The 23848-nt window shown below is 45.2% G+C and overlaps 1 protein-coding gene across 14 annotated transcripts in view; it reads left to right on the top strand.

Annotated features, from left to right (window-relative positions):
* CACNA1C (calcium voltage-gated channel subunit alpha1 C) overlaps positions 1 to 22228 on the top strand; it is a 441725-nt gene extending 419497 nt beyond the window's left edge. For 7 of the 14 annotated variants that reach the window (XM_040594360.1, XM_040594355.1, XM_040594357.1 and 4 more), the window contains 13 exons: positions 52 to 179; positions 1841 to 1937; positions 3672 to 3774; positions 5992 to 6093; positions 7494 to 7621; positions 8754 to 8888; positions 9868 to 10220; positions 11114 to 11140; positions 12501 to 12629; positions 13095 to 13204; positions 15216 to 15319; positions 18069 to 18392; positions 18661 to 22228. In XM_040594360.1, the coding sequence (XP_040450294.1) occupies positions 52 to 179; positions 1841 to 1937; positions 3672 to 3774; positions 5992 to 6093; positions 7494 to 7621; positions 8754 to 8888; positions 9868 to 10220; positions 11114 to 11140; positions 12501 to 12629; positions 13095 to 13204; positions 15216 to 15319; positions 18069 to 18392; positions 18661 to 18957 (2037 nt within the window). In that variant the 3' untranslated portion in view covers positions 18958 to 22228. Of the gene's footprint in view, positions 1 to 51; positions 180 to 1840; positions 1938 to 3671; positions 3775 to 5991; positions 6094 to 7493; positions 7622 to 8738; positions 8889 to 9867; positions 10221 to 11113; positions 11141 to 12500; positions 12630 to 13094; positions 13205 to 15215; positions 15320 to 18068; positions 18393 to 18660 lie in introns of all 14 variants that reach the window. The other 7 variants (XM_040594352.1, XM_040594353.1, XM_040594346.1 and 4 more) reach the window with 2 other exon arrangements.
* Positions 22229 to 23848: the final 1620 nt, after the last annotated feature.

Here is a 23848-nt window from a genome sequence, read left to right as displayed (position 1 = left end):
AAAGTCTTTTGTTAACCTGCCTCATCAAGTTATCTCTGTCCTTTTTTGCAGATCATCAATCTTTTTGTAGCTGTTATAATGGATAACTTTGATTACCTGACACGGGACTGGTCCATTTTAGGACCACACCACCTGGATGAGTTTAAAAGAATCTGGGCAGAGTATGACCCTGAAGCCAAGTAAGTAACCCAGCCTGGATATCAGAGCTCCTCAGGAGAACAAGCCCATTATTTTCTGTTCTCTAGACCCAGTGCAGTAAGTGCCATGTTTCTCCTGCAGGAACACTTTTTTTTTCTGCAAAAATTCTAAAATAGATGCCTCCACAAGGTATTGCTGCTGAGTCTGTAAGCCAGCAAAGCAAGGATACACACAAAAATCTTAGCATTTAAGCTGCTTTGTCACCTGACAGAACATTGATTTGCTTTCGGTCAGGGGGAGATACAGACTGTTTAGGGAGGCGCAGCAGGAGATTGAGCAAAGGAGGTTAGAGGGTTGGTTTATTGTTGCATGTGTTTGGGATATGGAGCTGTGACTCTTCAGTTTGACTTTCTATTTACAGTAGAGCTGCTGGGCTCAACTCTCCATTTTGTCATATGTCATACAGGTCCATCAGAACCTGTACCTTCACATGGCTGTGTTACATTGTCTGCATGATTATTCACATCAGACTTGCAGGGATTTTACACAAGAACAACTCACACAAGGGCTTAACTGACATTCAGTATTATATGCTCTGTTTGACACATGCTTAGGCTTAAAGTGCATTTAGATCCCATGGCATTACAGTACAGCTGACAATTGTAATTGCAAAGCCCCCTTCATAATGCAAAAACTGTGGAAAGAGATATTGGCGTAAACTCAAAGCGGATCTCTTTAGGAGACATAGTGTCAAGATAATTTGGACTCAGGTTCTGCAATATGTGAGTCCATGTCACATTATCAGTGATACGTAAATTGAAACCCTTCTTCCCATCCATGGTGACTTTCCAGAGAGACTTTTAATATGGATAGGGGATAAGCACAGTATTCTAATAAATATACTGTTTGTTAACAAAACAGATGCTGCTATTTGTGCTTGTTTGAAGGCAAGATGGCAGTGGCTGAATCCATATAATAGGTAGCCACTCAGTCCAGATGACGGCCTGTTCTTCCCATCTATAAATGGGAAGCTCTATTTTTCCTCTTCCTCATCCATATCCCATGCTTGAAGCCACACCCCTGGCTCTGGTAGCTCTTCTCCCTCCGTGAGAGAATTCTTCTTTTGAGATGCCATTTACAGCACTTAAAAGAAACCCAACTGCTGCTGTGGAAGAGTTTCAGCACTTTGTTTTGGACTGGCTTGTGACAGCCCCAAGCATAAACAATTATCAATAATATTATAAATAGCTTGGGGCTATTTATATGGCAGGTAAAGTGCTGGGAGGAAGAAAAGACCCTTTGCACCTCTGTTCCTGTTACAGCCCTAAGACCAACAAGTAAATATGCAGCCATAAATTTTGAGCAGGTGGGGAGACAACCCCAAACTGTTCATACACTTAGAAACTGCAGCATTTGGAACACTTAAGTCAATTCTTGCAAGTATTGACTCGTTTATGACTAACAGCCAGGTTTTCTGTACTAGCAGGAGTTATATGAACGCTGGGCAAATCCTGAAGAATGTACCTAATGCAAGAGGCCTGAAATAATACCTTAAGGCTTAAGCTATGCCTGAGCCACTGGCAGTGGCAGCGTGGGGCTGGAAGGACCTCGGTGATACTTGTAGCTGCATCTGCACTCTGCAGACGGGTCAGCAGGTCACCCCATGGTAAGGATGCGACCCTCACTGTCCTTTCTTCTTCAGGGGACGGATCAAACACTTGGACGTGGTGACGCTGCTCCGGCGGATTCAGCCCCCCCTGGGCTTCGGGAAGCTCTGCCCTCACCGGGTGGCTTGCAAAGTAAGGCACGCTGCGGCTTGGGGAGAGCTGGGACTCACAGCAGCAGAGTAGCCCGCGGTGGCATGTTCTAGCAAGCGCTGCCGCGCAGCCGGGGCGCCTGCCGCTCCGCTGCCCGCCGGGCCGCCCCGCTGGCCCCGCCCGCCCCGGCGGCGGCGTGTGCTGCCCCGCTGCGGCAGCGCCGGCAACGGTGCCCCGGCCCCGCGCCGGCGCCGCTCGTCGCAGCAGCCTCGGCGGGGACTGGGGGGTCACCGGCAGGCGGGCTGTCCTCTGGTCAGAAAGCAGCGCACCGCCAGCCCTCTCCAGCTGGGAGCGAGCATCCCTGCTAGCTGCACCTGTCAAATACCGGGCACTGAATCAGCCACGTGTGTGTTTGCGGTAGCAAACGCACTTCCCAAGACAGATTAGGACAGGCAGAAATAACGCGGCAAGTAAAAATATCTCTGAGATTTTCTTTGGACTAAGTGGTGCACCAGAAACCTCTCATTCTTGCTTAGATAACTGATGGGTATTCAACAGCAAGGGGAGTGTGGTATTAAAACACACGAAGGGCAAGGGCAGATGTTCTGTGAAAATGTCTCACTCCTTTCTTCGGTTGTGAGACCTCAGCTATGAAAAAGGACTCTCTTTAGTGAATAATGACATGTTTATAACCTTCGTGCTTCCTTCACTTGAAGTTCTTTGTTCATCTCCTCACAGGTCCCAGAGTTTGTATGTGACACTTTGTAGTTGCTTTTTACATCAGCCTCAAAGCAAAATACAAAGCCTGGGGCCTGTACACAGAAATATGACTTCTGCAGTCTCCTGCCAATCCCCTGCAGTCGGCTGTCTAGCAACTGTTCATAGTCTTGACCTGGTTCAAAACCCCAAGTCTATGACTGGCATGGTAGTGATGGGGGATGACACCCTTTCCTCCAATTTGGTACCGAACCAGGCCCGTTGCGTGAAAGGGGCAGAAGACAGAGCTTGAACAAAATCAACCCCCTGAAAGCATAAGAGTTCAAACCGAGTCCCGGGTGTCTCTTACCTCCTGAAACAGAAGTAAGGATGTAAGATCTGGCAACTCTGCTACATCTATCTCAGATAGATGTCTTTGGTCTCACTGAAGTTCACACTGCAGCTGCAACAGTACTCGCACTCACTCTTGGTCCTACATAGCTTTAAAGAATTACTGCTAGGCAGACACAGCCTTGTTTTAAAAGGGAGAGGGGGAACAGCTGGATAAAGCAGACCAGCTTTCACATTTGGCTAATCCCCTTTCTTCAAGCGTGTCACCTAAAAGAAAGATTCTGGCACTCTTTACATACATTTGCAAAAGGCACAGCTTTAGGACAGGCAAGTTTGAAATGCTTCATGAGGTATGAAGAAATCAGGTTGCTCCTGATAAGAAAAAAAGGTGTCATTTAAAAAACAAAATGGTTTGGGGACTGGAACAAAACTCTGTCCATGCAATACACTGTGGACAAATGCTCACTGGGGAAAACAAAAGTTAGAAAATGATAGCAACATTGAAGAAAACAGAGTATCTAGCAATGGAAGAGACCCCAGGGCAAACACACCATGGTTGGGACCATCAGTGGAAACAAGTACTTATATAATCAACCAAACCCACGTGCCATGGATGCTCACATAAGAGGGGTGGCAGGTCTAGAGGGCATCATGAGGGCATAAGGAAGAGCATGCTTCAGTCCATGTGTCGGCAATATGATTGTTCTCTTTCTTGTCCTTATCCCATAGCGCCTTGTCTCCATGAATATGCCACTGAACAGTGATGGGACCGTCATGTTCAATGCCACTCTCTTTGCATTAGTCAGAACAGCATTGAGGATCAAGACAGAAGGTAAGAAGCTTGCTGACTGCAAAGGCACAAAGGTAGTTGAGTGGTGCTCACACCAAAGTGTGCTGAGCTGGAATACAACAATAAGGGCACCTTGTGTAAAATGATCCTAGTTATTCATATGCAGCACACAGTACAAAAAACAATGTAAAGATGTTTGGAGGAATACTAACTTCTAGGGAGAGAACAGTGTTTCCCATTACCTAGAAAGCTGGTGCTTCCCATGGTATCATTTCAGGTTATTATCACGTTCTTTACAATGGTCTCAAAAGTTTTAGATCATCTGCTCAAACAGCAATCAAGGAAGGAAAAAGGGCAAAGAGGCCTCTCCTTGTGCAAACTGGCCGCAGAGCTGGGCCACTTTTTGACTGCTCTTGCCACTGATCTTCCAACCCAAGGGAGGCAAAAGAACTTGAACTCAAGGATCTCACCTCACTAAAATTCCTCCTGTGCTTGCATTAGCATGATTTGACATCATGACAAGCATGACAAGTTGTAGTGGCAGTGGTGGTGTAGGCCTAAAGACAGATAAAAAGTGAAGGGACTGTTAATAGCTCTGCATAGACCAGCAGATAAAGTTGGGGAAAGCAGTCAAGATTTTTGGTTTGCGTCCGGGGTACAACCTTTGTTGCACTCTGTCACCTGCTGTAACGAAAGGTGTTGGTCCTGAGCCAAAACTTGGCTTCATATATTAATGAGATGCTCTAAAAGAACGTGTAGGTCTGTGATTCACAGCTAAACACCTCTGCCTCAGGAGTGGCTGCATTACATTTCAGGCATGGGAAGGCAGAGACCAGCAGAATCCTAGCTCACTGTGCCAGGATTATACTGACAGCTGAGCCAGAAGAAGTGGTAAAATTAAAAAATTATGTTAAGGCCTTGAATGTTGTGCTAAACAGAATTTGACCGTAGCCAAAGAGGCTCTCCTGAGGAAAAAGCCAACCGCAACTCCTGTAGGACATCTTATGTCTTATGGAACAGAGACCCAGAAAGGACTCAATTTTCTTGTCTGTCTTAGCCTCGAACTCTCAGAGTCATTGCCAGTGAACCCCTGGGAAATCACCTAAAGCCTCAATCTGCTTGCTTCCTTGCCTTAGCAGGATCTTGTAAGTGGTTAGGGCAGGAGTTTGGAATTGGCCCTCCTGAGTCAGATTTCTGCCTTTGATGCTGTCTACCTACCTAGTTCATCCTCAGCAAGTTACTCAATGTCCCTACTTTCACTGCATCCTGATAAGAGAGATACTGCCATGCAGGGCCCTATGCAGCACACAGAGGAGCCTTAGTGCTGGGGAGCAATAAGAAAAGCTGCAGGAACAGCACCTTTAGGAGGAGAAGGTAGTGGTTTCACACACCTAGAGTCAGAAGAGAGCTTCAATTATAAGGGGTTTGAATGTACATAAATCAAGAAATAAAATTGATGGTGAGTCGTTTGTGAGGAAATGGGTATCTAGAAGGAAAGGATATATACCGAATCTGCTTCACTCGCTCTCAGAGGGGTACTGTGGCTTGATTAATATCTCATTTTGCTCAGAGCCCCTTGCAGGAATATGTAGAGTCTAAGTTCAGACAGTTACATAAAAGGCTTGTTATAGCCTATGCTGTTCTTCTGAGAATAAGCACAAGTACCCTGGGGCAGTCCCCTGTGGCAAGTAATGAAAGCCTTGCACATGCCTGTAGTGCATTGTTAGAGTGCTGTGCAAACTCTCCAGGGCAGACTCTTGGCACCATGTGAAGAACTTGATATCTGCTGGGAGGCAGTGATTGCAACAGGTAATTCTTGGGAAGTGCTGCAATCAGGCCCAGGTCTTCAGATTTCTAGATGTGTCCTTACCACCAATTATTTCTGTTCCCCAAGCTGTTCCCATTAACTGACCTCTATTCCCATCATGTTTAACCTTCTCTGGATCTCAATTAAAATTTGAAGCTTTGGATGAGATTGTTACTTTTTAGGATGAAGTAGCACCATGGTTCTACTGTTTCTGGCTGTTGCACACTATCAGTCAGCAACACAGTCACCTTCCTACCTTGACTGTGCATATTTAGGAAGAAGACCTCTTACTGTGAGGGGGCTTTAGCAATGGTCAGAGCATCTCTTTGCCCAAAATTTTCCACTATTGAAAATGCTCTGGTATTTTCCTCCTAAGATTTCCATGCCAAACATGAAATTGCTCCTCTGCAGGGTCTGCTTAATTCCTGTCTCTGATGTTTTTCACCCTGCAGGTAACCTGGAGCAAGCCAACGAAGAGCTGAGAGCAATAATTAAGAAAATCTGGAAGCGCACCAGTATGAAGCTGCTGGACCAGGTGGTGCCCCCCGCAGGCGGTGAGTGCAGGATCTTGTTCCAGTCTCTGAATCTGTCTTTTTCCCCACCCGACATGTCCTACTGCAGCTCATGATCATCAGGTAAAATACAGGGGACAAACTTTTTTCTACAAGTTGTTATCTGTATTTCATCATCCTGAGATCTGCTTCTGCCTGTACTAATATAAATACCACGTTCTTACTGCTGAGAAAACAGGGAAGGAAAAAAGGTGCATAAATAGGAGTTAGAAATCTTTATTCCTAGATCTTGCCCCAGTTTGATCATAGGCATTTGCTCCCCTGGACATTACCTGGTGCCTTCTGGGTGCAAAGGAAGCAGGCAGAGTAAAGTAGCTTCAGGGAGGATGATGTGGACTTTGCCTAAGAAATATGGCCTTACACTCAAGCTAAGGATGTAGCCCCATTTCATAACCCCTTCGTATTTAGCAAAACTACCTGTATTATGGCATATAACTTTTTTTACTCACATAACTGCTTTCTACTATGATACCTGTCAAAGACTCATGTACCTGGGGACATTCCTCAGCCAGTTTGAATGGGTGTAACAGATTGCTGTAGGTTCTATTCAGCATCCCTGGTAGGCTTGGGATTCCAGGTGCCTGGGAATCCAATGTGGCCTTCACTGACCCTCCAGGTGGCTCCAGGGGTTATAGCACAAAACAGGACTTGGCAGTTAGTTAACAGCTGCAGCCAGATCCTGAACCTTGCTCAGCCTGCTCTGAAACCAGTGGACTATGTGTCATAAAATTTCCAGAGGGTTTGGAGAAGGGAGGAGAGCTACCCGGACAAAAACTTTGTGCACATTTTGGCTGACTGACTGTATCGAGTGAAATATGTATGTATTGCAATGACTGTATTTCTGGAGAGAGGTGATCATTTTGCTTCACTCACGGCCTTGCTAGGCACAAAGAGACAGAATTTCAATGCAGAGAAGAGCTACATCGGGTCTGGGATGGACGGTCAGTCAGATGCTGTTGGTGAGCACAAACTCTGAGTATGAGTTACCCCAGGCTATCACAAGACAGAGTAGCATGCGTTGACCTAGACTGGGAGGCTGCTGCCATAGCAAGATCCTATGTGGTAAACCAATACCAGAGATTGCAAAGATTAGAGGCACTTCACCATAAACAATGTACATCCAGAGGTACATAGCTATAGAGTTCTCTGCCAGCAGAGCCAGTCTATTCAAATGCCACATGCACCTCTCCTCCTGACTACTTACAGCAAGCTCTGGCTGTGGAGCAATCCCTTCCTTCAGCCCTGCATCCTGATGCCATAAAAAGCAGAGATGTATTGCAGTGCCTGTTGTTTCTGCTGCAAATTGCAAGGCTCACATTAGCAAATACCCTGTTTAAATTCAGTTGCTTATTTAATTTATTTTTTTTAATACCCCTTTGCAGATGACGAGGTGACCGTTGGAAAGTTCTATGCCACTTTCCTGATTCAGGAGTACTTCCGGAAGTTCAAGAAACGTAAAGAACAGGGGCTGGTGGGCAAGCCCTCCCAGCGCAACGCACTGTCCTTGCAGGTGACAAGCGGGCACACGATGGACAGGGGTGGTACATTAGAGACATTTGACCCCACTTCCCTCTCAACCATTCTGGGGGCTGCAATGGGCTATTCCCACTGAAAAGGAGCTTGTAGACCCCTTGAATTACCACATCAAACTTTTTGAATAAATACGTATGTACCACAGGCCCCATCCCTTAGCTCTGCACATGGAAGGCACAAGTGAGCTATATCCACAGTTTATCAATCTGCTGGTAATATTTGAAATTTTGGGTTGTTTGAGAGAACTGGCATGAAGTGTCCAGCAGATGTTTGCTTATTACCACATTCAGTCTGCCCTTTCTGAAGGGAATCACTATAACAGCGTCAGGGAGAGCCTGATGCCAGGAGGCAAATTCAGTCGAAGAGCAAAAAGCATACCTGGCTGCCAGGCCATCCAACAGCTGGGGCATCAGGCTGTAAGACATGGGATCTGTTCACCCCTGTGCTTCATGTTCACTGGGTGGACTGCCAGGCTGTGTAAGAATGAGAAAGCCCCATTGACTGTACAAGCAGCACCATTTATGTCCCTTGCATGTACAACAAGGAAGAAGGGTGAATCTGGAGTTCCAGCAAGCTAAAAAATGCTGTGACACAGGCACAGGTACAGACATACCCATAACTTACCTCCCTGGATGGACTCCCAGAATGGATTCCAGTCAGTGAGGGGTTTGAGGACTGTCCAGGTCCAGATGCCAGAAGTTTAGCTATTAAATCCATATTTAAGCAGCTGATTTAAAACAAGAGATTCTCAGAGGCATGAAGTACATGGTTCAGCTGGAATTGTGCCTGCTTTAGGGCTTCTGGTTGCAGATCTGAGAACCCAAAGTTGAAAGCCTGCAGACTTGCTTAGTCAGGCCTGTGGATTTATGTCTGTGTCCTGTTGTGATGAAGCCAGGGGAGTAGCAACAAACATTCCTGGGTTGGATTGCTAAGAGTTTCTCCTTCGAGAAGCTAGAGATTAAAGAACAGAATTTGTTGGTGTTTTTCTAGGAGCTGGGGATGCTATATTAAGTAAAAGGGCTTCACAGTGCTTAGGCAAAAATAGTACTGCTTTTATTTCTCATATACCCACTCGGAGATATGAAGCTCTATAGTTTGCTGTTTTGCAGGCTGGTCTGCGCACACTTCATGACATTGGGCCAGAGATCCGACGAGCAATTTCTGGAGACCTGACAGCTGAAGAAGAGCTAGATAAGGCCATGAAAGAAGCTGTTTCTGCTGCCTCTGAAGATGATATCTTCCGGGTAGGTGCTGAACAAGTTTGCAGGCTGAGGCTAGACTGGTAGCTGAGCTCAGAGTGCTGCATTCTCTTTTATGCACTCTGTTTTTCAGCTGGGCCCTCCTTCTTTGTCTTCTAGACCCTACTATGGTGGTGAACTCAGAGTGCCAGGTCCTGAGATCTTTACACAGTTTTTATCCCATTTTCTTCTCAATGGAAGTTTCCCTCATAAAACCTAAATAAAATCAGAATGAGGATGAACAGATCAATTCAGCCATCTTACAGTCTGCAGAGCAGCAGCCCAGCACACTTCAGTGTTTTGTTCACTCCTCCTTTCAGTGGCACAAGTGGCATCCTCCCAAAAAGTACAGCAGAACCCAACAGAGCCCCTATGGAAGGAGGAAATTTTCTGAGCACATTACCTAAATCTTTTATTTCTTATTTTATTCCTGTTTTTTGTTACTGTCCCCTCTGGTAATATTTCCTCTACTTTGGCATTTTCCTTCTGTCATTACAGAAAGATGCTGCCAGTCCCTTTCATTACTCATCATCTAAACAGTACATAACTGGCTCACTAAATCTTTCTTCACTTGTTCCTCCAGGTGATTAATAGTTTCTGATGCCCTTCTCAAATTCCCTCTCAGGTCTAAATGTTTCTTTGCAACCTCACTGTGAAAACCAGAGAGCAGTTACCTGGTTCTTGCATCCCTACCCCGTCCTGCACTCCTAAGACTGGTGGGAGGTGTAGAGACACCTTTGCCTCACCTATGCACCTGGCTGGTCCTCTGAAATATCTTAGAAAGCTAAAGCTTTCACAGCCTGTATGTACCTAGTCTCTCTGACAGAAAAGTCCGTGCACCATCCTCTAGAAGAGAGAACACTAGTGCTATCATGTACACTTTGGTCCTCACATTTTCTTCCTCAACAACAGGCTAAGCAGGAAACACCAGGGGCCTTGCACGTCTTCTCACTCAAAGGGAAAATCATTCCTGTTTCTCTGACAGAGAGCTGGAGGCTTGTTTGGAAACCATGTCAGCTATTACCAAAGTGATGGCAGGAGTGCGTTCCCCCAGACATTCACCACCCAGAGACCTTTGCACATCAATAAGTCTGGCAACAACCAGGGAGATACCGAGTCTCCATCTCATGAGAAGCTGGTGGACTCCACCTTCACTCCCAGCAGCTACTCATCTTCAGGCTCCAATGCCAACATCAACAATGCCAACAACACTGCCCTGTGCCGGTTCCCCAGCCCACCCAGCTACCCCAGCACTGTCAGCACAGTAGAAGGCCATGGGACCCCCTTGTCACCCACCATATGTGTGCAGGAGGCTCCTTGGAAACTACCTTCCAAAAGGTAAGCTTCACAGCAGAGAGTGAGTCAAGGGGCTAAGTGTAGGAACATGTATGCAAATGCCAGGGCGCTGCTGCCTAGCTGAAGTCATCCACGAGGTGTTGCCCAGCTTGCAACCTGGATTGAGCCTTCTGGTTCTCCACTTGTGCCAAAGCCCGCAGTGCAACAGATACGCATCAGCTAACCACTGCAAAGCAGCAGCGATATTACTGACCAACACACTTGATTTCTTTCAGCTTTATCATGAAGAAACCTTTGTAAGAACCAAAAGGAGCCTTATTTATTTCTCCTTCACCACAGGGAGGTGTTTTATCAACTGGTAACTGAAACAGACTGCAATGCATCTCTTAAGCGCCCAACAGGGACCTTTGTGGAAGTCAGTGGTTTTCCATTCAGTGGGTCACATTCCTTCAGAGGTCACCAAAGGCATTCTGGGGGGACAGAGGCAAGGTTTTCAGAATTGCAATACTGTGCAAAGCAAAGAAAACTGCCTTCTCTGGAGAGCTCTGGAGAGCTTTCAGGCTGTCTACACAGAGATGACTAATACGAAAGGAGTATCATTTTTATCAGTGAAGGATTTTCTTTAACCCTTTCAGCAAGAGCAGGAAGGAGCTGGCTTTTTATTTTTAGTGCAGAGAGCAGGCAATGTGAAAAGGTGGAGAAATGCTGCCACAGCAAAGTACAGAATAGGACAATAAGATGGAGGAAATTCAGTGGGTGCAGAATTGCCTAAGAGTCCAATGTTTTTTCTATTTCATGCCTTCCTGAGGGAGGCCACAGAGTTGCATAACATGTGTTACCATCTGCCCTCCCCGTTGCTGACTTGTGCTGATGTGACACTGCTAACATGGTGTTCTTTTCTCTCCTTGCTTCCTTGGGCACCTTCCTTGAATTAGGACCCATTACTACGAAACACTGGGACGGTACGTGTTCTCCCTCATGCTCTAATGCTTTCTGGGTGTAAGACCCATTGTTTGTCTCATTGAAAGTCCAAATCCCCATTAACGCTGAATATGAGCTCTTCTTTTTGGTGTCAGTAGGGCTGAGAAAGATGTAATGATCACCATGACATCTCCAGAAAATACTCCCAGCTGAAGGCTTTCCTGCCCACAGGCAGGTAGTGATGTGTGGGCTGTTTCTAGCTGCTTTCTACATTTGGGGTTTTTTTAGAGTTTCTAGCTGGGCTCACACATCTAGGCACTCTCTGATCACAGCACAGTGAAGAACACTGTCATTTTCATACAAAATTTCTGCATGGCTTTGGCTAAACACAGACTGTTGAACAGGAGTAGCTGCCATATACCGATTTTCTCCCCTCTGCACCTTAGCAGTTTGACTTGCCTCCCATCTCAGGAGGAAGGTCACTCCAGCACTGTCCTACAAGCTGGTTTATACTATATTTATGCACATTTCTCCCAATGTTTTTTTTTAACCAAATGATAAAATAATGCTTCCTATCCAGTCCCTGAAAGATGAAAAAACTGCCACGCTGCTCTCTTGTGCGAATGCTAGTGACAGACTGACATTGGCTCCAATAGCTCCATGTCAGTATCTCAAATTCACACTACCTTCAGATTTTATTTTACTTCTCAGAAAATACAAACTCAGAATGAAGTGAAATATGAGGGCCAAGACATGAAACAGAGGGACAAAGAGGAGGCAAGCAGGGAATTAAGGGCTGTCGCAACTAAGCGTTTGAACAGATCCTACCGAATTCAGTAGAAGCACTCTGCAGTTTGTGATGAGATAAAAGGACCAAAGATGGAAAAGACAGCAAGGAACAAAAGCGTGAACAGGAGGCAGAGGGGAGAGATGGTGCAGAGTAAGGCATTTGGGAGGCAGAGATTATACACCCCAGAGCTGAGAGGGTTACTGTTAGTGTCTAGGAGGCTTCTGTGAAATTCATAACCAAGGCTTTTGCGACAAGGGGAAAAGCTGTATTTCCAAGAGCCCATCTCAGTTTTTACTTTGAGTTCAGTGAGGTATGTCTTTGGAAATGTGATCAGTGTGATGTGCATATTTATAGGCTACATGCAGTCACAAATGACAATAATATGTGTACAGTATTGTTCAGCATTAAGAAACTCTTCCTCTGAAAGTGGATGCAGGCAAAGGTTAATGTTTTGTATTTGTGAACTCTGCAGCTCTGTTCAGTCGTTGATTTTTCTATGACAGCTCTTCAACATTATGATAAACTGAGACAGACGGAGCCTGTCATTCTTGCCTTTATAACAGGTTGTCTTTACCATCTCCATATCTTGACTTATCTTTTTTGCTCATTAGCTCCAGTTCCAGAGACAGCCAGCTGGCAATTGTTTGCCAAGAGGAAGTGTCTCAGGATGAGGCTTACGATGAAAATTTGAATGAAGACATTGAGTACTGTAGTGAACCAAGTCTGCTCTCTACCGAAATGTGAGCTTTGCTGCTTTAGTCAAGGTGTTTGGGTGGTTCTTTAATTAAGGGGGAGAGGTGGGAAGAGGTGACATTTTTCTACAAGAATTACAATTTATGGGGTAAGACCAGAAGACCTAGTCAGACAACTAAAATGTCAGAAAATAATCTTTGTAAGATGCAGTTCAGCCATGAGAAGTAACATTGAAAACAAGAAAAAATCTTTCACCTTCTCTGAATGAGACATCTCGATCTGCAGGGCCTCCTCCCACATTCATTTCTACCATCTAACATTCCCAGATCTCATCTTTAGAGCATTCTCCGTCTCATGGTCTCTTGTTACTGCTGCTTAACCAGTTATAGCTTGAAGCTGGCTCACTGTTGCATCCATCTGATAGCATGATCTTCCTGGCTTCCTTGCTGGAAGAGGGGTTATCCTGTCCAATATCAGCTGCTTTTCTAGAATCCCTCTGTTCTCCTTTTCAGGCTTGCATACCAAGATGATGAAAACAGACAACTTACTCCACCAGAAAACAACAAAGGAGAGGACACCCGGCACTCTCCGAAGAAAGGGTTTCTGTGCTCTTCAGCACTAGGTAACCTCCCAGCATGAGCGGCGGGCTGTGCTCTCCTCTGCCTCCACTGAGTTCTCACATCTCGCTGGAGGAATCCCAGCGTGTGTAGGCAAGGGTGTTGCTGTTTGCTGCATTTAGCTCGTGAGACCAGAAATCCCACAGCATGCATACGAACTTGATCATGCACGTGACTCTACTGTCTTTATGCTCAGTCAGCAGATGAAACTGTGTGGCTGTTTGGATAGTTCATGTGATCTGTTTGATTAAGCCTCCCCTGAATTAGGGGAGTTCATTAGAGCGCTTGTAGACTCTCCAAACAATCACCAGGGAGTCACCAAATGAGTGAGCCTTGAGTATATGGTGTTCTGTTCTGTATGTACTCAGCATGGAGAAAGGAGATGTTGTCTCTTTCATCCACTATGAGGAAAACAGTGGATTTCAGATTAAGTTAATACAAAACACATTTGCTTTCTGCTGTAATTGTACCTGGAGATTTTCAAGTGCTTGAGTGTCAGGCTACGCTCAGGTGAAATCCATGAATCACAAGATTTTATGAAAGTATCAGGACAAATGTGAGAGTCTGGAAAAAGATAAGCTCTTTTACGTAGAACATTTTTCAACCTTTTTCCTGATTACTGGTATGGAGAAAAAGGACATTTGGGAGAGGGAGAGCAACCAAAAGAATCCTGTATATAAACAATATTCCTACAAAATGAAAGTGACAGACTAGGTAGTGTAATGTTTAAAGTGAAGCTACTGAGTCTTCACTCAGAACCTTCAGGATGCTTGTACAACTGAGCATTTTAAAGCATTTACTTAATTTCAAAACTTAAAATATTAGGCAGTGACAATTCCTATATCTATCTGTAAGGCAAAATTTGCAGTCAGTCCTTGATACAATGCTTCATTACCTACATTCTTGTGAATATTTATACAGTGATTCATACTCGTTTTACTGGGTTTTTTTCTCTAAAAGAGGGAATACTTTTTATCTGCATTGTAGCACGCATTCTCTGGGTTATAACACTTGTTTTCTCCAATCCCTGAGAGGGCCTTTTCTCAATAAATCAATATTTTAGATACTTACTCTTTTCAGAATTCTAATTTTCCTTTCCTCTTTAGAAAAATGTCAATGGGATCACAAAGTCCATGAAATATTTTAGTGTGCCATGCAGCTCTATCTTTAATACTGCATTTATTTGCCATTCTTTGCAAGTAAAGCCTCTGCACTGGTTCATAAACATACTTTGCAGTAATTTTAAATTCCTGCATAGACTTTCTTATATTGATAGAAGTAAAGTTTAATTTTATAGCAAGTATACAATGCAACTGTTTCAATAATTCATAATTCCCCCTCAAGCCTTCCCCCCCCATCCCCTGCCCCCACCCCGGCTTTTGCTTTTTTCTCTTCCCTTCTTTCGAAGTTTTGAAAATGCTACATGTTTATATAAGCAGCCTTCCATTCAGCAGTGAATTATTCAACCATTGATTAATTCACTTCCACTTGACCTTGCTATAGACACAGCCTCATAAACTGTGGTATGTCTGGCAGCTAAGGGACACAGATCACATGCAATCAGGAGGCTGATGTCACCTGAGCAGCCTGACGTCCCCTCTTGCACATTGCATACAGCCAGGCACAGCACCAGAATCTCAGCTGCAATCATCAGTCCTGCTGAGGACTTTACCTGAAACAGAGGTGTCTAACAAAACTTCCACTGCTTAGGAGTGAAATCAGTTGCATAGTATCTACTAGGACAGTGTTTTAAAAGAGGAAAAATAAAAATAATCGTCCAGAATTTTATCTGGCAGCTTGCTTGGAAGGTAGTGCTGGTTGGTTCATGATGCTTGACTGCTTTTTGTAAATACAGATGCTTTGGAAAGGGCAAGGTGTTAAGGGAAAGTGGACAAAGCCTAAAATGTGGGTGTCTTTGCTGTATCTCTAATTGGACTGCACTAAAAGAAATTGAAAACAGATTACCTGTAGTGTATTATGAGTGATGAGCATAGTTGTGTCTAATTGCCATTTCAGGTCGAAGAGCATCTTTTCACTTAGAGTGTCTGAAAAGACAGAAAAACCAGGGCGTAGATGTCTCGCAGAAGACAGTTCTGCCTTTGCATCTGGTACATCATCAGGTAAGCATTAATAACCACAAAGGGCCCAGCAATGTAACTGAGACCCTACCATCTCCAGTGCCCCCCCACTGTATCCCAACCAACTTTTTAAAAACCATTTGGGATAGTTTCTCACCTATATCAAAGGTCCAATTTTTAGAAATCCTGTTGGCCATCGTGGTCATTCCTCCTTTCAGGATTTTTATCATTCCTAGAAAAATGCTACAGGAACATGTCCTTTGGAGTCAGCAGAGTTATCACTTTCTGATGTCCATGAAAGAGTAAATTAAGAAACTAGCTAAAAGATGAAAATAACTATCCAAACTGCATGCTGCAGTGCAATTACACTGGTTTTGATGCTAGTATGCATATGAATAAAACGTGCAGGGTCTACTCTCATATTAATCAAAGGTAACCAGTAACTGTAATTAATCATTTTAAAACATAAACTGATTACATGTCATTAATCACCTTCTTAAGTCCTTTGTAACTGCATTCAGCAGCCTAGCAAATGTATGCTTAGCCACGTACCTAGATGATTAGCCAGCTGTCATAGTCCAAAGTAGATTTCTGTCTTTTTCGTTTGATGATGCTGTGTTTTGTCACCATAAAAGAAACAGGCGCAGATGGTAGTCCCAGCCTTGCAAGTGGAGTGTCCTGCTCTGTGCAGTCCCCCGGGGCAGGGCAGAATGGCTTTCCCACCTCCTTAAGCTGCCACAGGGGCAGAAAATGCTGCATGGGAGGAGTCAGAAGTAAGAGCAGAGGAGTGAGAGATGAGCATCCTTGAGGCTCCCTGGCTTTTTCACCTCCACTCCTAGCCAGTTACGCTTTAAGGATCAAGCTCTAGAAAGCAGTGGTCTGCAGAGAGTCAACAGCTGCGGCAGGGGTAACCAGCAAATGTGTTGGGCTAGGGTGAGAGTGGGCAGGAAACACCTTCCCACCTTCCCCACAGCAACAGCCCTCTTGAAACTTCCTGCCCTCCCACAGTAGGCCAGGCAGAGGGGACACATGCCTCCCACCTTCTCAGCCCACCCAGAGCTACTTTACCCTTCCCCATCCCACCATGCAGCTCCAAACCTAGAGGGATGAGACTCTACCAACCCCATCGTCACTCAGCCAGACTGAAGGGTTACCCTGAAATAGGCATCTGGCCTCCAGCTGACAACACACAGCAGTGTTCATATGTTCACAAAAATGTTAGCTTACAACAGTGCTTAAAACAAGAACATAAAGTGGAAAGGTTACCTCTGCTAGGCACAATGGATTCTGCTGCTTGTGAATGCTGGGAGGGGTATTCCTATGAAATACTCATATATCACAATATGCAAATACATGCAGCTGAAGCTCAAAGCAATCCCTAAGAGCTTCTTTCAACTTCCTCACAACCTTACATTTTAGATATAACATCTTGTATATGTTTCTGCCAACAAGCTGCAAAACTGGTTCAGTTGTCCTGCCTGACAAATCTAGGGCTGTCCTTGAAGTCCTGGCAGCTTAAGAGATGTGCTGAGGCCACCATGGCCTGCAGGGCATGACTTGTACAGAAGAATTTTTGAGGGCTTTCTTCCTCACTGAAAATTGATAGGAGTCTGACACGTAATTCCTAAGAAAATCTTGGTGAACCTTGTAGAAGACTAATAATTCTTTTGTTCATCTGTCACTGAAATCATCACCACAGCATGGTTGTCAGTTCCTAAGGTTTTCTGTGGTGGATGGACTGAGTTTCACTTAACTTTAGATATCTTAAAGTTAGCTCTCTAGTTTAAATCAGTTGGTTTGGTCCCACTGTGGTCCACAGAGGGAAAGAGCATCTCCAAAGGGCTAGCGTAAGCCTTGTCTGAGTCTCGTCCTCCAGATAGCATTTTCAGGCAGGTATTGAAAAGAGGCAGGAGGCTTGCTGGTGTCTTAGCTAGCTTAGACTAAACATAGAGCCTTCAATAGCTGAAGCTGGGTGAGATTAACCCCAGCTCAAACAAGAGGATTCTCTGTAACACAGTCCACATGCTTTTGTATTTTCTATGCATTTATTTCTTTGCTCATACTAGGCAACAGTGAGCTCTGTGAGATGAGCTTATGACTCTGACAGCAGACTCTGCTTATGGAACAAGGCAGCAGTCTCCATGAATAAGGCATCAGATCAGCCCTGTGCAACGAGGGGCTTCTTGAGAAATGTGTAGTAAAAGGAGGCTGGATGACTCAGACATTGCGTATATGATTACAGGAAGGACTGGATGGCTCGAAGCATAATCATCATTCTCCACCAACAGCAGACACCTTAAAATCCAGTGGTGGATTTATAGTTGTTGCCAACTGCAGACACATCTAAAATTCACATGTGGTATCCACTCAGGTTCCACAGTAGACACACAAAACACAGCAATTGGCAGTAAAAGCTAGTGGTGTGAGTGGTGGCAGTGGTGGGAAAATGCATTGATTTCTCACCCATTGGAGGAGAGGTGGTGTTTCTGGCAAGGCTGTGGGGAGCGGGGCCACATCCCTCCCGTCAGTGCAGCGGCTCTAAGGCTGAAGAACTGCAATCATGGATGTTTTCAGTCTGGTGCTTGGCTCTGGCTAGCGCAGGATACACCACTCAAAGGAAAGCTTGCCAAATGAGTTTACAGCAAATGCCCAAACCGTTCCAGGAGATGGCAGCTGTTTCCACAAGCCTCGAGACCCTCCAAGTCTTTCTCGGATAGTTTCTCCAGAACCTCCTTGTTCCAGCCCTGCTGCTAAGAGCAAGCTCTCACTCATCTTGTTCCTTTGTCCACAGGCATTAGCAGTGGCCGGCCTGAGTCCCCTACTCCAGCGAAGCCATTCCCCCACCATGTTCTCTCGGCTGTGTGCTACACCCCCTGCTACACCCTGCAGCCGTGGCTGGCCGCAACAGACCATCCCGACTCTGCGCCTCGACAGGGCAGAGTCCAGCGAGAAGCTCAACAGCAGCTTCCCGTCAGTACACTGCAGCTCTCGGTACCCTGACAACACCGGCTGCAGCAGCCCCAGGAGAGCCAGGCCGGTCTCCCTCACCGTCCCCAGCCAGACTGGAGGGAGCAGCAGGCAGTTTCACGGCAGCGCTGGGAGCCTGGTCGAAGCGGTAAGACTGCAGAGTCGCGAAGGACACGGGCAGTGTCAAGGCCAACTAGAAATGCATCCCTGGGAAGAGCAGGGCAACACATATATTGCTGCCTGCAATGCCAAGGGTAGGAGAGCCCGTCTCGAAGCAGGGGTTAGCAGTGTGAATAGGAAGATGACCACTGGGGAAAATACAGCAGTAAAGAGGGTTGTGTTAGGGGTGCAACAGGGTTGATGTTGCAGTGTACTAACGTGTGTCTTTGTCTCTGGTCCCCTACCTGCTTTTGAAGGTCTTGATTTCGGAAGGACTGATGCAGTTTGCTCAAGATCCAAAGTTCATTGAGGTCACAACCCAGGAGCTTGCAGACGCCTGTGACATGACGATAGAAGAGATGGAAAATGCAGCAGACAACATTCTCAATGGTAACAGCAAGCAGAGCCCCAATGGCAACCTCTTGCCTTTTGTTAACTGCAGGGACCCAGGGCAGGACAGTGCAGGAGAGGAAGAGGAAGAGGTGCAGAACCCGGATTGTAGAATAAGTCAGGAGGAGCTCAAGGACAGCAGGATTTATATCAGCAGCCTGTAGTTGCCAGGGCTGGAAGCGATGCTGGTTTTTTATTTGTTTCAATGTTCCTAATGGGTTTGTTTCAGAAGTGCCTCACTGTTCTCGTGACCTGGAGTAACCGGAACAGCGTTCTTCATTCATTTCTGTTGGGACGAGTCGCAGAGTTGGGTGGTGTAAGAAAGCTTTTCAGGAGTGGATATAACCCCAGCACGTGTCCATGAAGGAAGAGTGAGGAGGATGAGGAGCAGGAGGAGGAAGAGGAAGAGGAGGAGAGCCAGCTCCCTCTTTTTTTCAGTCCCTGCACAAGGAACGAGGACTGCCTCCCAAGCGCGAAGGGGAACCTCAGCTTCCTGTGGATGGCCCTAGCCAAAAGGACCCTGCGTCAAACGGGTGTCTTTCAACTTTGCTTGTAAAAATCATTTTGCACATATTCTGTATGAGCCTCACCGTCTCCATAAAGCCAAGGCCCTTTGATTCGGAAGGAGAGGAGGACTTCTGCTGTGGATTCCCGTACCGCGCAGGGGAGGAGGAAGCAGAAGAAGCCCGTGGGCGCCCAAGGGGCAGGTGGCAGCGCTGCCCAACCCTGCCAAGACTCCCAGGCAGCGGTCTCTGCCAACCAATCCACACTCAGGCAGCCACTCCTGCCAACCAATCGGAGCTCGAGCAGTCACTTGCCAGCCAATCTGAGCTCAGGCAGCCTCCTGCCGACCAATCAGAGCTCAGACAGACAGCCGTGCCAGCCAGTAGGAGAGCGGGGAGCAGGCTCTGCGGCGGGGCTAGGCCAGCCTGCCCCGCACTTGCTGAGGTGGTGGTGGGCTTGTGTAGATCTCTCCTTGTTTTGCAGTTTGGTATTTTCTTGAAAGCATGTTGCAGTTTTTATTTTGACTGTTTTATTATTATTTTTTTGGAGGGAGAAGGGAGTGTTTACAACGTTTTGTAATCACCTACCTTTTTGGTTTGGTTTATTTTCACCTTTGCAAATGTTAAATTGGTTTGATCATGTTGTATTATTTAAACTGGGTTTTTTTCTCCATTGAAATTTGGTAGAAGTATAATGATAGACGAGTTTTACCATTATGTACACCAAGAATTTGTAATTTTATTTCCTAGTAATTGAAACCTCCTTTTTTTGTTGTTGTTTTATAATTTAAAGATAGTAGGCAATGCACTCGATATAGTCTTGCACATTTGAGTGATTGATTTGGGTTCTTTTTAGTGCTAAGTGTATCTGTGAGTGTGGGAGCAATACCGAGCGAGTGTGCGTGCGCGCGCGTGTGAGTGTAAGTGCATGCAGTTCTCCACATCCTGGTTTGAGCTGCAGGAGATCTGTATCTGGGGCCATTTGAATGCAAAAACAAACCACTGTCTCTGCTTTTGAAAGGGGAATCAGTAACTTTGCATTTTCTGTTCCACAAGATATGCAAAAACAATGCAATAATATTAATTTAAAAATACAATTGTAAGTTGTGTTGGCATTAAAACTGTATAGAAAAAAATTGCGGGGGTGGGGGGAAACAACAACAACAAAAAAAAAAAAACAGAAGGAGTTACGCTTCGATATATTCCGTGTGATGTTTTATTGCATTGATAATGTTTCTGTTGAAGAAACCGTTATACTTGAATTCAGGTCAGTTTCAGTATTTTTCAAATATTTTTTTAAAATGAATTGCAATTGTGCCAAGCAAAGATAATGAATTGAATTAAGTTTGTTTAAAAAAAAAAAGAAAAAAAATAATCACTTCTTGTATATTTGCTGCATGTCAAGTGAATCATTTCGTATTTGGAATGTGCCAAGCTTTACCTTTGAACTTTTAAGTGCTTTTCTACGTGTGGTTGGGGAAAGGGGTACTATTTTTTTTCCTTTTTTAATTTGTACAATGAACAAAAGTGTACCTGGTGTAAGTAACTATTCTGCAATCCACTGACAGGTTGAACGTTACTGATTTTGCATATCTTGTGTTCATTTTCCTTCTTCCTCGCTCCCTTTAAACATGCACGATGACTTTATTGGTAGAGAATCTTTCTTCCTGAGACCGGGACATTTTATTCAGACTCTGTTCTCTTTCCTTTTGCTCAGCTTCTCTAAAGGTCTTGTCCCACTTGTAGCAAGACCCCCCAAGCCCATTTGGCAGATCCATCCTATGTGTTCAGTTGGCACCAGCAATTCAAGGAGCGGGGAAAAAAATCTGCTTTCAAATTTCTTTTACTAAATAGCTAACCCTGATCGATTATAGCAGGATCCTGGGATAAGCAAATGCAAGAGTCTAAATCACTGGCAAAGTTATTTAACTCTCGTCTGGACTGAAAGCAGAAGGTAAGTGAGGGAGAGAGCTCTGGATCGTTGCTTAGGAGAATTGCTGCAGTCTGGTCAAGATGCAGATGTTAAGTGACATTTTTGCATTCCTATGCACAGTCTCATCCCCCTTTAGTGGATGGGTCAGATTCTAAGTCACAAAACATCTGACAACACATTGTGTCCTAGCCTCTCTTGACTTTCCTCACACCAATACTTGGCCCTAACCCATGAGAGGCTGAAAAATTGTTAGGTTTTGTGCAGCTGATTTTTGTTTAGACTGCTGCTCATTTTTCTCCCTTCTCAAGATGGTTCGCAAACTTGCAGATCAGTGCTGAGCTAGAAGGTGTGATCTGACTCAGAGCTGAACTTTCATTCAAATCTTGAGCTGCTGCAAATGTCTGAGAACATTACTTATTGCATATGTTGATTACATTATTTTCGTAATGCCTTTGGCTTTCTTCTTGATTCTCTCGGTCACAAAGCAAAAATAGCAAAGGGTATTTTTGGCAGTGCACTTTTTCAGTGTCATTTTCAACTGGCCAGTAGCAGCTCAAGATACATTGACAAAACCCAAATGCTTTTAAACTAGAGAAATAAGAATCCATTTATACAACCATCTGGCATCGAAGTTCCAATTCAAGACTTCCCAGGAGAAACTAAACAGCTGATGTCAGTCAGCCTCATCCTTTCCATCCTTCGTCCCTGTATCGAGGTGGGCACACAAGTGTGTTTCCCTTTGAGAGTTTTCTGCTGCTAGTGCTGATGTGCTCCAAAGCTACTTGAAAACAAATAATGCTGTGCCTGACTGCTTCTGAAAATGAAATCAGTGTAAGGGCTCCCTATCTCATTTTCTTCTGCTAGAAAGTCCATTTGCACCAGGGGCAGTTTAGTTTGGTTATTAGGAAAAAATTATTCACCAAAAGGGTTGTCAGGCACTGGAACAGGCTGCCCAGGGAAGTGGTTGAGTCACCATTCCTGAAGGTATTTAAAAGATGTGTAGATGTGGTGCTTAGGGACACCGCATAGTGGTAGACTTGGCAGTCCTGGGTTAATGGCTGGACTTAATGTTCTTAAAGGTCTTTTCCAACCTAAACAACTCTATGACTCTGTGGCCCTCCCAGTGAGAGACAGAGGTGTTCTCTGCTCCCGAGAAACAACATACTGGTCTAAATTAGTGGTGGCAATGGGCATTTTGGATGCTTAACAGCCCTTATCATCTTTTAGGATTTTTCTTGATGGGAAGGAAAATTATGCCCCACACATTCCCAGCAAAAGCTGCGACTCCCTCACGGGTCAGAGCCTACAGTGGCCAGGGGAAACCACACTCTCTGCTGGAAGACCCCTTAGGTCCTGCAGAGTGGCAAACATGTGGCTAGCAGAGAATGCAGATGACTCGCAGTTTGAAGGACAGGTGTTAAATTTCATAATTGCTGGTGCCAGCTGTGCAAGTTTCTCTTCCTGGGGAGGGTGGCAAATTTTTCTTTTTCATTTGAGGTACTTCCACTGTGCACATTGTGACAGGTCTGAGCATAGAGCTACTGCCTCCTTCAGGTTAGGTAGTGTCTGGGGGTTGGTAGGAAGGCAGGGGCAGGTTTAGTTCCTGGATTGTCCTTCTTTCCCTGTGTATGGGAGTGGATGGTGGGTACAATCACTGTGCTGTGGATGGAAGCTTTGAAGGAACCAATGGCTGAGGAATGGCATGGAAGGAATGGAAAGAATGGGGGAAATGATCTGCTGTTTGCCACTGAGCATCTCTGACTTGCAAAAGTACGCTGCAGACTAAAGACGTTTCTTATAAAACAACAAACCTCCTCCCTGTATCACTCCTGCTCATTATTCCAGGCAGTACTGGGCCAGCCACACCGGGTGCATTTCTTTTTTTCTTCCTTATTTCTGTGTGGCTGATGTGACAGGGAAGAAAGTGGAACTCACAATCCAGAGCTGGAGTTTCGTTATCCACAGACCTTTACTGCATCATCTGCCTCTTCAGCTGGACATGTGAACGATGATGGTGTAGATGTTGCTGCTACTGCAGGGGTCCCGCCTGTTTTATTACCCTGCCCACCACACCCCAGCGTGGAGGGACAGCCAGAGAGGCACCATGTACAGAATCGCATCTATTTCTGCTTTGTTTTCTGACTCAGAACCCTGCCCCTGATGACTACGACAATGATGACAACAACAACAAAAAAAGGGCAAATGCATTTTTTACATTTCTTGATAATTTCCAAAGCAATGTATCATTGCTTTCTTTAGACTGACGCCAATATAAGTTGTATGGGTCTCAGCCAGGCTCCTGTGTCTTTTCTGCCTGATAGTTTCAGATTGCTGTATGAAATGTATGCGCGTTTGCACACAGACACAATCATACGAGGTGACAGCACTGCAAGCCCATGGGGTTGTTCACCTGTGTCATAGATGAAGTTGGAGGCCTTGCTTCATACGTGTAGATAAGAAACCCCAACCCATTGGTCCAGTGAGCTGAAGTGAAGCAGCCCTACTGAGACAGAACTGAGTATCCTAAGATATATGCACGGTCCCGTTGTGATGGTCCCCATGGCAGGGGCAGGGTTGGGGAAAGGAACACTGAATGGGGAATTTGGAGCGCAATAAAGT

Source organism: Falco naumanni, chromosome 5 (genome assembly GCF_017639655.2).
Source record: "Falco naumanni isolate bFalNau1 chromosome 5, bFalNau1.pat, whole genome shotgun sequence".
Classification (NCBI taxonomy): domain Eukaryota; kingdom Metazoa; phylum Chordata; class Aves; order Falconiformes; family Falconidae; genus Falco; species Falco naumanni.
This window is presented reverse-complemented; position numbering and strand designations above follow the sequence as displayed.